Source organism: Triturus cristatus, chromosome 3_1 (genome assembly GCF_964204655.1).
Source record: "Triturus cristatus chromosome 3_1, aTriCri1.1, whole genome shotgun sequence".
NCBI lineage: Eukaryota > Metazoa > Chordata > Amphibia > Caudata > Salamandridae > Triturus > Triturus cristatus.
The window spans coordinates 317,789,039-317,806,434 of NC_140583.1; the positions used below are offsets into that span (position 1 = coordinate 317,789,039).

General features: G+C 44.6%; 2 protein-coding genes across 3 annotated transcripts in view; one reads left to right on the top strand and one right to left on the bottom strand.

Annotated features, from left to right (window-relative positions):
- Positions 1-10,328, bottom strand: part of LOC146860185 (dual oxidase maturation factor 1-like) — a 465,978-nt gene extending 455,650 nt beyond the window's left edge. The window contains exon 1 of the mRNA XM_085644025.1: positions 10,204-10,328. The gene's annotated coding sequence lies outside the window, so the exon portion shown is untranslated. The remainder of the gene's footprint in view (positions 1-10,203) is intronic.
- LOC146860186 (dual oxidase 1-like) overlaps positions 1-17,396 on the top strand; it is a 1,129,619-nt gene that overhangs the window by 234,572 nt on the left and 877,651 nt on the right. Inside the window, exon 1 of one of the 2 annotated variants that reach the window (XM_085644022.1) lies at positions 10,363-10,675. The exons of the other annotated variant lie outside the window; for it this stretch is intronic. Coding sequence (XP_085500148.1) covers positions 10,363-10,675 — 313 coding nt within the window. Of the gene's footprint in view, positions 1-10,362; positions 10,676-17,396 lie in introns of those variants that run through there. 2 annotated transcript variants of the gene reach the window in all.

Below are 17,396 nucleotides of genomic sequence, written 5' to 3' on the forward strand. Positions count from 1 at the left end.
CAGAGCAGGGAAGAATAAGGGACAGCTGTGGAGTAGCCCAAATTAGGCTCCGCCCTTACATGTCACAGAAGCGCTCTTTATGTATATTTGACAATATACACGTGTGCCTAACTTTATAAACATAAAATTAAGCATTTAAACGTACTACTGAGATGAAGTAACTGTAGAACTTTAGAGACCCATAACTGTGTGCACTTTAATGTTTAGCTTAACCATTGAGACGTGGTTATATTTATACTTAACCACATATCCCATCTCAACCCATCTATCTTTTAGATTCTGCCGCCAAAATCATGAGTAAGGTTGTTCTGTGGCGCTTAACACCTTGGCTGGAAAATGACAACCTAATATCTGAGTTGCAATATGGCTTTAGACAGGGGAGAGGGACACTGGCCCAGTGTGTTAACCTGCAGTTGAACATGGGCTAATATACTGTAGCCAAGGGGGATGCCTGCACTTGGCTTTTATGAATCTCACCTCGGCTTTCAACCGAGTAAACAGATCCAAACTCCGGTCCATGCTTATTGACCTGGGCATTGAACCGATAGTGGCCTTCTAACATAGCTCGCACTCTAACCTATTGGCCTCAGTAAGGTACGATGTGAACGGTAGTCTGTCAGACTCATGGGTGGATCGGGGGGGGGGGGGTAAGGCAGAGGTGCATTTTGCTGTCCTTATTATTTACCCTATATATCAACAAACTGGGGGAGGTTCTGAGAGCTGCATGCAGGGACATTCGCAGAGTTGCCCCCTAACTTATACCCATCCTATTGTATGCAGATGATGCGGTCCTGATTGCGTCAACCGTGGTGGGTTTACATCACCTCTTGAACGCCTTTATAGGGTTTATGGATTCCATCAGCTACACCAATTCACACACAATGATGATTGGTTGTTGGAAGGCTGCTAGGACCAAGATTTTTGGCAAAGGGATCGAACTTACCAAAGTATTGACCTTCCCATTTCTCGGAGTACTCTTAGATGACTGAGGGACATGGTTTGTAAAACAATCCCTGAAAAAGAACATCTTATTGACAGCAGTAGGAGCACCCACAGATTTGCCATGAGGCTTGGGGCCAAACCAGTGCAAGCCATGGTTAAGATGTATCATGAGAAGTGTTTCCCAATGGCAACTAATGGGTATGAGTGTTGAAATGTGTATTGTTGCTCCACATCCTTCCCCTTAGCTACCTGTTCCCTGCTGCTCAGACAGTATGAATGTGCTGTGTGTGTGCAATGTTAGAATGCCTGATGAGGTAGTGGAATGCTGGAGTGCCTGGTGGGAGTGGAGAGAGAGACAATTGAAGTGTGTGGGCTGAGCAGCAAAGATGCTGCTCCTGGTGGGGCTCAACTGCTGAACTTAATATCCTACCTACCATCCTATAACTAAGCTTAAAAAACCTCTTACTTTTAACTTACTTTATGGATACCTTTGGACTTTTTTTTTATTGTAACAATGGCGACGAGGAGAGAGCGGCATGAAACCCGCATAAAGCCCTTGCATGGTTATCGGCTGGAGCCCGATGCTGCTCACTCCTGGATGCTGCCATCTTTGTTTCGACACAGCCTGAGGTGGCCAACTGACGTTCAGGAGTCAGACCGCTGTCAGATGGAGAGGGGATACTAACATTGGGCATTTAAAAATGCCCAGGCAGTAAGTGCACCCGCGAGTGGAGGAGTTAGCGAATCGAAGCCTCTCTCTAGTCTGTGGAGTTTGTTGGCATGTGTGAGTCCAATGTAGTTAGATCACGCAGTGGTTGTGCACTAGCACACATTCAAGTTCAATGTTGGTGTGCTGGCATTGTCATGTAATTGCCATCTTCCTTTGTGGTCCGGTGCTATGTACTGGCATCATGCCACCTGATCTCTGCGATCTGAACTGGAATGCGTTTTATATTTCAAAGACTTTCAGCAACAAGGGAGGTGTTTTGGCAACTTCTGAAGTACTGATAATTTTATTCAAGTTGAGCCAACCTGTCACAATGAAACTGTGCATATGTTGCTCATCATTAACATTTCATTCAGGTGAAAGGCCGCTCACTGGTGTTGTGGTTTCTTAGCTCACTGTATTTAGTGTTTATGTTTTTTAGTCCATATTACAAGCAGTTGTGCTACTATGCCAGTTTATGCCAAATGTGATTTCTATGTATACTGATTGTATGTGGTCTGATTTCTTGTTGATGTTGGATGAGGTCGGGTACTAATCCAGTGGCAGAGGTAAAATGCATCAGATGCATTAGTGTGTCTGCCATTGTGTTCCTTTATTGTTATCTAATATGCCGTTGTGTTCTTTTTGAGGGTGGTGTTGCTATACTATGCAAATTTAGTGAGGCTATCATTAATTTCTAACCTATCTGTATTGTGTGATGCTTGGGAGTGGGTCTGGTGTTTTTACCCTCGTCATATGTGTGGTTTTGCCTTTGTGAAATTCTGTTGTGAGGAAGGGTCGTGTACCCTGTGTTGTTGCTTTACCGAGGGGTGTGTTGAGGGGTCATGCACCCTGTACTTTTATTTTAACTAGAGGTGTGTTGAAGGGTCGTGTACTCTATGTTTACGCTTAACCTAGTGGTGTGTTGAGGGGTCATGTACCCTGTACTTTTGTTTTACCTAGGGTTGCGTTGTCCGGTTGTGTACCCTGTTCTGTTGCTTTACCTAGGGGTGTGTTGAAGGGTCGTGTACCCTGTACTTTCATTTTACCAAGGGGTGCTTTGAGGGGTTGTGTACCCTGTACTTTTGTTTTACATAGGGTTGTGTTGAGGGGTCTGTTGTTTCACGTAGGGGTGCGTTGAGGGGTCGTGTACCTTGTGCTGTTTCACCTGAGACTTCTGATTCTGTCAGTTGTGCTATATGTGGTGTGCAGAAGGAGGTAGTGATGAGGGAGTTACACCTCAGCGGTGTCATCCACTCTACCAGCCCTGCATAATATTACTCTGGTGTAATTTCAATGTACTTAGTATTTTAGTAATATGGACACCCTCCTATCCTGATTTCTTACAAATTTGAAATTGTTATTTGTAAATTGTGTATGTCCCTTTTGTATTGATGATATCCAAAGGTGTGTACTTCCTGTGTACATTGTAGTACTGTTATTTATTGATTGTTTTCCCTAAGGGAAGGAGATGTGTTGTAACGTGTATTGTTGTTACGCATCCTTTCCCTTAGCTACCTGTTCACTGCTGCTCAGCCAGTATAAATGTGATGTGTGTGTGCAATGTTAGAATGCCTGGTGAGGTAGTGGAATGCTGAAGAGCCTGGTGGAGTGGAGAGAGAGACAATTGAAGTGTGTGGGCTGAGCAGCAAGGATGCTGCTCCTGGTGGGGCTGAACTGCTGAACTTAATAACCTACTTACCATCCTGTAACTAAGCTTAAAAAACCTCTTGCTTATAACTTACTTTATGGCTCCCTTTGGACTTCTTTTGGATTGTAACAGTGATGCTTGGGGGTATAAATACGCTTGGGAGCTCCAAGTGTTAGGAAATAAATTCCTGCACAGTCTCCTCACCCTCCTTGCTAGTAACCCATCCTTTTCGGTACATGAGGAAGTAGGCCTAGGTTACATCACCGACGTCGTCACCCTGACACCCATCTTGGGGTGGCTAAGAATCTGGTCCAGCTCAGTTCTTAAATTAAACCATAAAATTCAGGTTTAACTTAATTCACTGGCCCCTTGCTGTCCCCCTCGGTTTCCATAAACCAGGTAATTTAAAGCCATGTTCCTGTGATAATTTTTCAGACCAAGACATGTTACACTTAATGCTTTTTTGCTATTTTTAACAGGTTTTAAGGTCAAGATACATTCTTTCGCTGGTACAAAATAGCTATTTCGCACAGGTAAGACCAGCTCTGATGTACTTACAAATACTGTCTTCCCCCACAATTTGTTTTGGGGTTGCAATTTTCCTTGCTGGAGCACTCAGACTTAGGAAAAAGTTGCTATTTATTGATTAGGGGTTTTTAATTTCAATAGATGACGCCACGTAGGGCTAGTACGGGGTTGACCTTGTGGTTGCACTTTATGTATTTTGTACTGTAACAATGCACTCGCACTTTACACGACCGTCTGATGTAGTCATGCTTATATTGCTCTTTTTATTGATGTAATCAGTGGAATGGTTTTGGGTGGTTTCGATTATTTCTTGTTGTTGTCAAGTTCTTTTAGGTTGAGCCCCTATACCGTTTATTCATAAACATTTGTACTGTTTCCTCAGTACTTTTTAGAAGTCTTCTTTTTCGATATCTCGCGTTTTTCACATATTACCATGGAATGCAGCTCATTTATTTTAGAAACGAAATTGTGACTGTTTTATCCTGTACTACGTCTGTGTTTTACCTCTTGTTTGCATTTTTATCTTGAGCCATGTTTAAATACAGCTGTGATATGACCTGTTCTATAGGTGCTTTAAATGCTTTTATGGCCTATACTGGCCGAATAAAGATGTATTTAATTGAATTGACTAAGTTTTAAATACATTTTGCTTGCTCTGTCTGCTCCTTCTTTTGCAGGCGGGTTCTCATGATTTAAATAGCTAGAGAAAGGAGTATTGTTGTAGTATTGATAGTTGGCAGGAGCGTGAAAAGCTAACGAGCTAAAACAGCCTCCTATTCATCGCATATAAGGAAAAGAGGGATACTCAAGGTTACAGTGACTGTCCAAGTTCTGTGGACTAGGAAAGTCTGGAAATGTGGCCATTGCACAATGTGGAACGTAACACTATTGGTCCCCGGAGGGGTGGGGAGAAATACGGCCGACGGAGTACCTGTGTGTTTTAATTAAAGTATATACTGTTAGAGTTTAGAGCAGATCCCTTTGGATTTCGAGAGGTGCAGACCTCGTTGCTTCCTTTGTCTTTGAGTGTTTGGCTTTATGCTAAACACTTGTATCCTTTAGGATGTTTTTATGGACATCTTCACTATGCTGACACCGTCCCTCTTCCCTGGATTTCTTTGAGATCGTTCCCTATTATCTTGTTCAGAATTTAGATTTAGAATCCTTTTCATGTTTAGATAGGAGGAGCGGACTTTCCTAAAGAAACACCAATTCCTATTTCTTGGTATCTGTATTGTTCTGCCTGAATTTATTGTATGCTTTATGTTATCGAGTCAGAATCTTATTCAACACCTCAATTTGATTTACGTATTTACTGGAATGATTATTAATTTGTAATACACCAGCTTAACTTTAGTTACCGATTCCTGGTTCTCATTGTGTGGCCAAATGGGCTACACAAACGTTAAATTGTCCTATTGAATTTGGCACCCTTCTATCTTTTAGTCAATCGAAAAGATTGATCGGGTGAGAAATTGTAGCCACTTTCCAGGACGCTCCCAGCTGCCAAGAGGCACCAGCGCATATACTGCCCTCGGCTGTAGCTGAAATAGTTTACCACTATTGCTAAAAGTGTCCCTTTTATTTTGCAAGCTTTGCACTTTATGAAACCTGAAAATATTAATGAAAACTGAACAGAGTTGTGAGTTCAATTACTTTGCACACCCACAAACAAACACAGATTTTAACTGTTGTTCTTACTATACTGTATCATCCTTCCGAGGTTGTGTTAATGGGTGTCATTAGACATCTTGCAAATATCTAAAAGTGATGTAAATACTGCAAGTATCAATGCAGTAGCTCGAAAATAATCACTCTATGGGGGTTTCTTCGTTAGTTTCTCCTGAAAATTAAGTCTGGGCAAAGCACTACGCTACGCTCGCGTAGTTTGCGAAGTTCGCGCTACTTCGCACTACGCGAATTGCACGTAGCACAGTGCGAACACGCGTAGCGTAGTGCTGCGGTCATTTTTTGCTTGCTCGCGGTCCTCAACGTCAAGTTGCCGACCGCGAGCAAGCAAAATGATATCCCGGCGAGACTTTTTCCTTGTTCGCGATCAGCAACATCAAGTTGGCGATCGTGAGCATGGAAAATAAACCTCCCGGCGAGATTCCCAACGCGAGGAGGTCAGGTTTCTCATTGCGAGTGGTCGTGTATGCTCGCGACCGCTCGCGATGAGAAACTACCAGTTCGCGTTGAGAAAGCTGCCGCTCGAGTAAAAATCTACTCGAGCAGCAGAAAACTACAGCTCGCACTGTGCAGATGCCATTTTCAATGATTGCAGTGCCGGTTGCTTGTCCGCACTGTGCAATCATTGAAAACGACATCTGGCACAGTGCGAACAAGGTACTACGCGTAGTGCGGAGTGCACTTTGCGTAGCTTCGCGAAGTGCTACTTCACGAACTACGCCCAGGGTTACTGAAAATCCTATAAGAAATGAATGTGAGCTCTGAGCCTTCAATAAACTACAGGCTTCCCAATTAGACAAATTCTGCTAAAGCTTGCCAACCTGCTAGCCTATGCTCAAGTGCAAACCCCTTACATCGATTTACTAAAAAATTACAAACAAGGAGAACAATTTGAGAAATGTGCAGGTTTTTATTCTGAAACATCACTGAGTAGAGAGAGACGTTTCTGAAAAATAAATGGGTCCAGCATAGTGCCCTACTGATGTAGCTGAAAAGGTAAAATTTAAACATTACTTTCCTGCCTTTCATCAACCCAGATGCCAGAGTTAGTTAGCCAGAAGCCATAGGTATCTTGGTGACTTGCGCTAAAAAATCAAGTTATCATGTGTGTAATCCTGCAATATCTAAAGGAGTAATCAATCCCACCAACTAATTCTACCAAACTGAAGAATAATTAAATGTCATTACGCAAATAACAATGGATTCAAACCCCATAATTCATTAAGTGATGTCATACCAGCATATTATTGCCTGCACTATACAAGTTGTTCAAGCAATGTGATGCAAAAAAGGTTTGACATAAAATATACAAAATTACAAACTGGTTTGTAATATGGTCCAGGAATACTATTCAGAGTCCTGTAGATATTTAAAAACACTCTGCCTAAGGTGTAGCAGAACTTAATAAAAATCATCTCTACTCCTTAACTTTTGATTGTATGTTACATTATTAAATTGTATTGTAATTGCATTTATATAGCATGTACTGCCCCTGACGAGGCGTCGAAACGATTTTACGGTGAATAGCACGCTACTCCGGAACCCATGAAGGATTAGTGGTGAATTAATATAGTGAAATATGAAAGTGATTTGAGTGATGGATATGTTAGTCAGTTATTTGGATTGAATAGGATAGTGGGGGAATAGAAAAAGGGAAAAAAAGGTTGCATTTATATAGAACTTGCTCCCCTTGATGGGGTGTTGACGTGCTTTTTCAGTAAGTAGCAGGCTACTCAAGAACCCATAAAGGATTAGTGGTGAATAAGTATAGTGAAATATAAAATTCAGTTGAGTGGTGCACATGTTAGTCTGTTATTTAGATTGAGAAGGATAGTGGGGGGATAGAAGAGGGAAGGATTTGTTTTTATTTTGGGGCACGTGGCAGTAGGAGCAGGCTTGGTATTTCAACAATGATCCAACGGCCCAGAAAACGTTCTTGTTCAATGCACAATATGTATACAAGGGCCACAAATATGATGTGTCAGAAGTAGCAAAACCCAATTGGTGCAACCAGAGATCATAACCTTGGGCATCCTTCTCAACTTCTTAGTCAGACCTACCTCTATGTAAAAGGAGTGAATGTATGTAGAGCCGTGCTTCCCAAAGTTTTAGAACTAAGACCCAATTTTTAAAAAGACATACCTTTGCGACCCACATAGCTTTAATGGACATGATGGAGGGGTCGATTTTGCAATTCAATAGAAGACATGTTATCAAAATGCTGTGAAATACCAATATAACATAATCTCTACAATTTGTGTTCCACTTTAACAACAATTGTTTGTAAATGTAACAACCTTGACCACGCCCTTCGATATGTCTTTAATGGACAAGTGGTCAGCTATTGATTTGTTCATAAAAATGTCAAATGATGAACTACACTGGAGCTGAAACACTTTTCATAGTGGGGTGCTAACCTGTGGCACCTGTCCACTAAAATCACAAGGCTTCTGAAACATCTTGGTGTTGATGATACAAGTGATTTTAGCAAAATTGAACAACTCCTTCTGCAGCAGAGTAGGGGTTAGGTCCTCATATCCATTTTTGGTGTTAAAATGTGGGTCAGTGGAGCATTTGGACTGGCATGGGGTTTGCTGCTTATGGGGGGTTGGATGCTGTGCATGACCTTTAGTGGTGTGCGGCAGAGGGTTGGCTACAAGGCCTAGCCTGTGGCCAGGTCCTGCAGCCAACCCAGACCCACAAGGCAGCCAACCCCACACCTTGTACGGCCTTTGGATGTGCGTGGTGTGGAATTGTGCACAGAGCCTGGCATGCAGGCAGGCTCTGCATCCAACCCCCGCAAGCAACCAACCCATAGTGCGCACGGCCTCCAGGGGTGTGCAACAGGGTGATGGCCGCAGAGTCTGGCTTATGCAGAGCCCCTCACGAGATATGGTGAGGATGCATCATGCACTATAAATATCTAGACTTCTTTTTATTTTCTCATATTTTCCTATTTGTTTTTGGTTTGGAGTGACCGCCTTTCTGAGCATGCATGGTTTATGGTAAACTACTTGCCTCCACAAAGGAACTTGCTAATACTGGGATGATTTTGACTAACTCAATATGACAGAAGTGTGTTACTAAGGAGTGTTATAATTTGTTTTCGTAGCCCTGATGAAGTTGATGGTAGATTTACCAAATGACGAAACACGTGCTGGCAACAAGATCTGCTGGAAGACTGCTAGGACACAGGTGAAGACTGAAAATAAAGCTGAAATAGAAACACAACCACTGGTGGACTTTGAATTTTGGACACTAATTAGTGCTCAGGACACATTTGTACACTCTTTTCCATCACTCACACTCATACCAGTGATGTGTATCCTTTCTTGGCTGCATGTCAAGAGCTCCACCCCACCCCTTACCCCCAACCAGTGCTTTAAATGGGCTGGTACTGTCCGGTACTGAGTACTAGCGGCACTTTTTTATTTTGAGAGGGAGAGTACGGCACTTCTCAAGAGAAATGTAATACTTTTAATTGGAGAGTACCGGCACTTCTCAGAAACAAGCAGAGTTACCCGCACTTCTATGTTTACATTTAAAGCACTGCCCCCAACCCCCTTGTGGCTCGGTCGCCCTTCAAAAATACTGCTGATAAATAAAAAAAATAACCTAAGTGCTGAAATCGGATCTAGTTCAAATCAATTACACCTGATCCTGTCATTTCTACTGGCCTGTTAAAGACAATTATCTGTGCTACGCTGCGAAAAATCCCCCAAATAAATGAATCAATGGTAAAAAAAGAAATGTGAGGTTTGTAACGCAGAGAGGTGCCGTGCAGACAATAGTGCGGCACCGCTACAGTCCTGCTCGGTAACCATCGCTGTCTCACGAACCTCAAACGCGTCGAGCCGGGAAGCAAGCAATTAAAAGACTTCTCTTTTGAACTTACTGCGGAAGTGTCGGGTTTGCGATATTTTTGGCTTTCACGCGAGTAAATGAAAAGCGAAGATGCCGGAGAGGAGACAAGAAATGACAAAAGGACAAACCGGGGGTCAAGAAGCGCGAGGTAAATACAGAGAGCGCAGACATGTTGAAGAAAAAATGCCGCTGTGTGATAGGGCGGGAGAGTGTAGCAGACACGGAGAGGGATAGGGGGGGGGGGGGGCACTTTTCTTCATGGCGAAGATGGAGATGAAAGTCACCCGAGAGACTGGAGAGAAAGCACATACTGTAGGAATGAGAATGTTTTATGAAAATAAACTGTGTCTATGTATGTGCCGCGCGTTTGTGCGAGTACAGTGTGTGTCTACTCTGATTGTATATATGTATGATATGTGACGCGTGCTCGGGTCATGATGCATGGTGCCTGTGTGGTATGCCTGGTGAGATGTGAGAGGTGTATATTTATGGTTTTGGTCCGTGGGAGTCGTGATAATATTGTGCCGTGTGTGCATGCCGTGGAAACTGCGTGTGTGTGCGTGTGCACTTCTTCTCATGTGTCTCAGTGGTATCCGGATCTGTGTGTGTTGTGTCAGTGTGTGCATTTGCGCTGTGTTTGGCGCGTGTACGTACGGTCGTGCGTGTGGTGGTGCATGTGTGTAGGTGCTTTATGTGCCAGCAACTTACATGTTGATAAAGGGGGAATAACATAAAACAAGAGAGAGGATGGAGCGCAGAGGCTGGCAGATGGAGGTGCTGGGAGGGGGCGTCAGGAGCCCGCGGTGTAGGCAGGTGCTCTTACCGCTCACTTCGGGAGGCTTCAGTAACTTGGAAAGTGCCTGGTTCAGCTCCACTGCTGCCTGGAGGACTCCTCGGCCTGCGCTGAGCGCTCGCGGCTGTCTGACCTCCGTTTGGCTATTGGAGGGGCTGGGCTGGCGAGCGGAGCCTCGGCACTTCAGAGATGTGGCACTCCTGGCAAGGTGTGACTCTGCTGCGAACGGCACCTCCACAGCCTGTGTGTGCGTGCACATGCCTGCTGCATCACGCCAGAGTCACAGCCCTGCCCAGCAACCTTGCCCGTTCCGGCACTGGAGCGGCAGCGGAGCTCTTCAGCCCTCCCACAGACGCCCCTGGAGCACCGGCGGAACCGGGCATAGCCCTGCCCACAGCCGCCTCCGTCCGCACCAAAGCAGCTGCAGCGCTCCGCAGGACGGCGAGGACCGCGCACACGCCGCACCGGGGGAGCGCAAGGGCGACCTGCAGCCGCGCAGCAGGTGAGTGTGCGACGGAGGAGACGGGACGGCGTGAGAGGAATTACAATCAGCAATGGAGGCGGGGGCGTCTTTACGACACTTTTAAGGCTTTGTTCAGGGAAAAACGAGTGACAGGTGCACCCACGGAGGAGTTTATAGCCAAGGTACCAACAGGTGCAGCCAAGCCTCGCTGCCCCTGCTGTCCTGGTCTGCAGGAGGCTACATTGCAGCACAGTGGTAATCCCGCTAGAGCCGCGTCTCGTTTTATTTCCGCGTGATAATGAAGCTGGTCGGAGACGCACCTGCTCGCCCCAGCCTTTCTCAGCTGGGACCCGGAGAAGAGTGGTACATTGTGGCTGAAACGTGGCCTCCTCGAGCAAAGCAGCTTCATGGTGGTAAATATTTTACCAAGCACCGGAGCCTCCCAGTGTAGCGTCAGACACACCAGGTGAGGTGCGGTACACTGCGCGTGCTGCGGCAATGCGCCTCCTTCGGCTGGCATGCCCCAAACCTCATGCCAGCGGTGGACGATGCCCCATCATGCGTGTGAGATATTCTCCCTACGAGGCTGGCGCGTTGACCCCGGTGCAATCTACCCCAGAGGTGGGAAGTCTCAAGTCTATGCCCCAACTGCCTTCAACATATTTGATGATATTAGGTGTTTTACATACAGGCACAATGTGAGGCTTTAAGCCACAATGAACACATAGAACTTCAAACGCGGTGTAGCAGATGTTCAGAAAATATAGAGTCCCACTAATTTATGGGAAGTGATGGACATGTACTCCAGGAACCCATAGATTGGTCGTCAAGGTGTGGTAGAGCAAAGAGGGTGGAGCCACGAGGAAAGTGAAGACAAATCGTCAATGTATGTATTTACTTTTTAAAACTGGAACAGGGACAACAGGTGTTGCATACTTAGTGGGCCTACTGCAAAAAGCACATCACGTAACATGCATATCACAGATTTGTACTTTATGAAGATATGTGAGTGGGTTAGTGCTTTGGACACAGAGATTCTTTTGTTACCTACAGTACATAAGCTACAATACCTCTAATATAGTGCTGTGAACCGGCACCGAGGAGCTGCATGCAAAGCATGACTTTAGATCAGAATCTTGTTTTATTCTCAATCTATCAGTATTTCAAGGTTGCTAACAAGGATTCATTTGAGCAGTAATGAAGTCTTTTCAGTGTACACACCCCCACCACAACGCTACATTTAAATCCTGACTTCCTGTTCCTCCCGACCATGCACTCCTCGCAATTATTCTTAATAACGCAATTACTCCAGCTCGCGTAACTAAGAGTGGTTTGGAAAAAAAAATTATCTTACAGCACATTTAGCTAACGTGAGTTGCTGCTTGCGTTGCTGTTCATGTTCTGTTGCATTAGGCGCTATTTTTTTTTTAGTACAAAATGCATCCGTGCTTCCATTTTGGATGCAAGGGCGCATTTTGTGCTAAGAGACTTGTGAAAAAATGCAGGGAGTAAGCTGGGGGAAAGCTCCCACCCCTAGCGCTCATTTAGCGAGCATGAGAGACTGGTCACGTTTGCTATTCATGGTCCGTTGCATTAAGCTCTATTTCTCACTGCGAACTGCATCTTTGCGTCCCTTTCGGATGTAAGGCGGCATGTTTGAGCTAAGAAAATACGGTTACACTTATAATTCTTCTTATCGGATAATTCTGTGTAATCTCGCCAAAGTTTTGAGCAATCCTGAGTGACTATATTACACAGAATTACATGAGTTACACCCACCCCAACATTATATCTTTTACAGAACCTGGTTGGAAAAAGCCGAAACATCTGCCCCTAAATCATGTTTTTTCTTACATACTTGGAAAGTGATAACACCATTCCATTCCATTGGCCGTTAGGTGTTAAGCTACAGATAGCTCCCAGCCATGAAGAGACTCCACAAAAGGAGGAGTGATGGCCCTTTAATCTGTCCTTTGGTTTGTAATAGGCTAGAAGTGAAAATAAGAATGGCCCTTCACCAGTTTTAGGTTTCTGCTCCAAATGGAAATCATACAATGTGTGGGTGCTACTAAATGTGTCCCGGTTTCCTCACATTACACCGGGACAAATTTAGCACTGGGGCCAGTGCTGGGTCAATAATACCTGCTGGATCCCCATCATTTGCTTCACTGCTTATAACTACAGTTGTAAAATGCCTCACACACTTGAGGTGACCCATTTAATCCCAGTCATCAACCCTACAGCAAAGCCTAGTCTGCGAAAGAGATTAGTTGCATGAAATGTTTAGTAACATTATAAATCACAATCTTTTAGCTATTTTGGAACTGCAGATAAAAAATGGTTGGTGGGCCCAGAACATATCTTTGCCACTCAGACTAACTGATACCTCAACACCCTCATTACTGAGAACTCTCTAATCGAGGCCACGAGCATACTTCCACATAAATGGCCCTTGACACTCTGCCCTCCCACAGAGAAGCCAATAATTCCAATGGACTGGTTAGCAATCCGTATTTGAACACCATCTTTCATTGTCCATGTACAGTGCCATAGATCTGTAATCTATTCACATGGTATTTGTATAGCACAACACTAGCCAACATGTACCAGAGCAGTGAACAATGTCAAAGGCAAAGAGTATCAGACTTGGAGGGAAAGCTGGGACTTGGAGGGAAAGCAGACTGTTACTTTGTTGTGATGTGCTTCCACAGCTCTTTCCTAAATTGGTGCAGCATTGGGACAGTCTGGATGTCTATGGGTTTGCTGTTCAAGAACATGGGTGCATGAATGGACAAGGCTTGTTGCCTTGCTTCTTGGATCTCACCTGTAACAACAGTGCATGTGCTCTCGCTTGTCATTGATGTTATATACAACAATGGGCTTGCAGTTCAACCATTGCTTAACCCTCATTGGTTCATTGTCTCTCTTATTTGCTGCCTTCTATTTGGCCAGCGTGTACTGGCTTCGCTTCCTCTTCACTCGGCTGCTCCAAGTTCTGATTGCTTTAGCTTTATTGCTGTCCTTCCACTGATCACTCTGTGATTGAGGACTACTTTCACTTTTTTCTTCTTCCCCGTCATCCTTGCTGAACCTTTTGCCATTGGTAGCTATGATTTTACTTTGCCACAGATACTTAAAAAAGTCATTTCTCCTCTGAAATGGATGTTTATTGTAACAACAAATGTTATCTTCTTTTTTTGTGACAACAGATGTTATCTGCTTCCAATTCAATTTTTCACTAAGACGTCTGTGCAATTCCTTTCCTTATGCGATAAGAGTTTTTGCTAAATGTCATATGATTACGCTTGAGGAGTTTGAATGATTTGCTCTGAACCACATGGGTGTTGTGCAGGGACCTAACAAGTATTGACAAAGCCAATAGGTCGCATCTTTGCGACTATTGCCTCTGCCATTGCCTTTAGTCTATGCTGTATAGCATGGACCGTGACATATTTGGCAATGATTTGTAGCCGTGCTTTTTAGCAGTGTGGCTGCTGTGCAGCATGGCTAAAAATAATGATAACAAAAGAGTATGATGCATTCAGCGCTGATGCACTTAAAAAAGTGAATTAGCCTTGGCTTCATCATAGTGCTTTTAAAATCAGTTTTAGCTGAACTGTAAAGCATCCGTGCTGGTGTACAGCATAGTTACAAAAAAAAAAAATCGCAAAATCCAATAGCTATCATAGGAGAGATCTAGTTGCTTTGCCAATGCTTGTTCTTTTTTACCCTTTGTTTCCAGTCTGTTGGTGTCTTCACAGAGAGCGACCGGAGGAGGTGAGATAGTGCAGGGTGAGAAGGGAGCCAGTGGAGTTCCAGTAGGGTGGGAGAGATGTGACACGTGATGGGCGCTGCAGTGAATACCATGCACTTAAGTGGCGCAGTGTTGAGTCTCAGAGACCTAAGTGCAGTGTGTCTCCACCATCCATATGCGAGTGTATAGAGGCTTGAACGCCAATTGAAAATACACTATCTGGGAGAAATGGTATTGAATTTCTTTAATAGCAGGAGCTGGCACTAGACTGCCATGGTTTTCTTGATGATAAGGATGAGGTCGATGTCTAGGATGAATCTGAGTGACTTGGCACAGGGCAACAGTCTGGACTGAATCCATCAATCTCCATGCCCTTGAGCCAGGTTCGGACAAGTTGTTTTTTGCTGTGTATTGGTGAATCGTAGGGATTGTCCCTCAGTGGGATTGAGCTTCATCCAGCTCTAGAGGAAGGGCAGGTAGTGTTTGAGGCAGTGAATGCCTGGAGCGGAGGAAACTTTCAAGAAGAAATGTGTGTAGTCTTCTTCCTTGTAGTTTGCCTGGACCCTTAAGCATTTAAGGGGAAAAGAGGGTTGTGGCATGATCCACTTCTAAAGAAACACTTAATTACAGACTGAAATATTAGCTGATCCTAATTTGTCTTACTAACCCAGTTTAGGTCAAAATATGTTTCAGCTAGGTGTATCCATTAATAACATGCACCAGGTATGTATAACACAATTGCTTCGACGAGTCACAAGCTGGCATGTTGGCACTGCCCAAAGTAAATAGCAAGTATTTATCACGCGCTAGTCGTTTTTTCCAGTAAATGCTGAAAACTAATTGGCTAAATAATTTTGTTATAATGTCATACCCAGTGCAGCCATTTAATCTGCCTCCAGAGCAACAGCAACGTTGTAGCCTATTTGTTCCATCAAATTGTATCAGAGTGTTCCAGTATGGCACAGTCGCTTGTCAGCTGCAAGAAGGACATTGACTTAATGAATAGATGAGAGTGGCTCTGAACAAAAGCATTTTTGATTGGGTTTAATTACCTTTATATCCCAGATTTCTTTCTCTTTTTTAAAAAATTGGGAGTAATGCCATAGGCTTTCCTTTGTTAAGTACAAAATAAGGAGGGTGAGCATAACTAGCTCGTTCCAGGTCATGCTACATGGGGGCAGGTCCATTGTGCTGTAGACTTAGCAACACCGATATATTACACGATTTATGTTCTTTCAAGTATTTAGATAAAGTGTGAGTAATTGTTCTGTACATGGAGTGTACATGTGAACATTTTCACCAGCTATTTCATGTCACAAGGATTGCACTTGTGCAGATGCAATTTTTGACTGACATTAGTACTCCCTGAAAGGTCCATAAATTACATTGAAGCTCACTCACAGTATAACATGCCTGTGAGTCCAAAAAGTGCACATGCTGATTGTTAGAAATGGGGGTCTCTAGTTGGCAATGGTTTGCACCGTCGTCCAAGTAGGGACCGTTCTTCCTAGTTAGGGTAACGGGGATACACTTCCAAAATAACCCCTGCTCACCCCCTTGGTAGTTTGGCACAAGCAGACAGGTTTATCTCAGAGGCAGTGTGTAAAGCATTTGTGAACACATACAGTAATACAGTGAAAACACTACTGTTGGACTTCGCCCTTTTTTTGCAGGATCATCCTTGAACTTTTTGCCTTCCTCCCGGTATTTTCCTAACCTGGTGTTGGTAGTTTTAGGACTCTGGGCACTTTATCACTGCTGTCCAGTGTGAAGTGCATGTGCTCTCTATGGTAAACGTGATAAGATTGGTCTACATCTGTTTGGCATATTTAATTTACCTATCAGTCCCTTGTAAAGTGGTATCTCATGTACCTGGGGCCAGTAAATGAAATGCTACTGGCGGACTTGCAGCGCTGCTTGCGCCACCCACCTATGTAGCCTCTCAAACCTGTCTCAGGCCTCTGGCATTGTAGTGCCTGAGCGCACAGTTTACTGCTGCTGTGACATGGCACATAAAGTGGTTGCCTGTCTGTGACTCTCCTTTTACTACATATCAGTCACCCTTGCGGTAGGCCCTAGCTAGCCCTATGCGCAGGGTGTGCTGTAGGTAAAAGGTAGGACACATGCCTCGACTGTGTGACATGTCCTGGTGGTGACAAACAGCCATTTTGGTTTCTCACTACTGTGAGGCTGCCCTCTCATAGGAATGCATCGGGGATTCCCTGATACGTGCTTCAGTGGTAATTCCTGTTTGGTATGTTTGGAATAGTGGTAATAAATGCTGTGTGATGGTGTTTGCAGATTTATTATCACTATTTTAGAAACACCACTTTTAGAAGTTGGTCATTTCTGTTTGGTATGTGTCTTTGTGCCTGTCTGTTGTGTATTGCATATCTGGCTCTAAGTGAAACAGACTGGGGAGGTGTAGTGGCTCCAGAGGGGCTGGGTGAGTCAGCGCCAGTCTGAAAGGGCCTGATCTGCATTTGGAGTGGTGGGAGGAGTAGCACCTGACTCTGAATAGGTCTGTGCCTGCCTTGTACAATGCTGGCTCAGCCCCCCGTGGTTTGTCTGGGGCCAGAGCCTGCACTAACCATAAGGGTGGTGGTGCACATGAAAAGAGGTATGGAAGTGCCCCCAAGAACTGGTTTGGACCAGGCACAGAGGTCAGCGGGAGAACAAAGACACTTGCAATATAAATATTCGGGCTGTAACCCCATGAATGGTGCACTCAATGAACTAACTTGGACTTGAAGGAGCACTCTGCCAGGAGGAACCGCCGTGGGACCCAGCTGCTGCCTGGAGGCGCTGGAGGGGCTGCTCTCTGCTGGCCTGCCTGTGCTCAGCTCTGTGCTGCGTATATTGTGTTTGGGCTGGCACCGGGCTGAGCGCTTTGGCTTTTGTTGCCCTCTCAACAGGCGCTTTTCTTCCTCCTTGAGGCCAGGGCACTTGCCCACTGAGAAGTGCTGTGTGGTGCAGCCGGTTTGTGGCAGGCACGTGGTGGGGTCG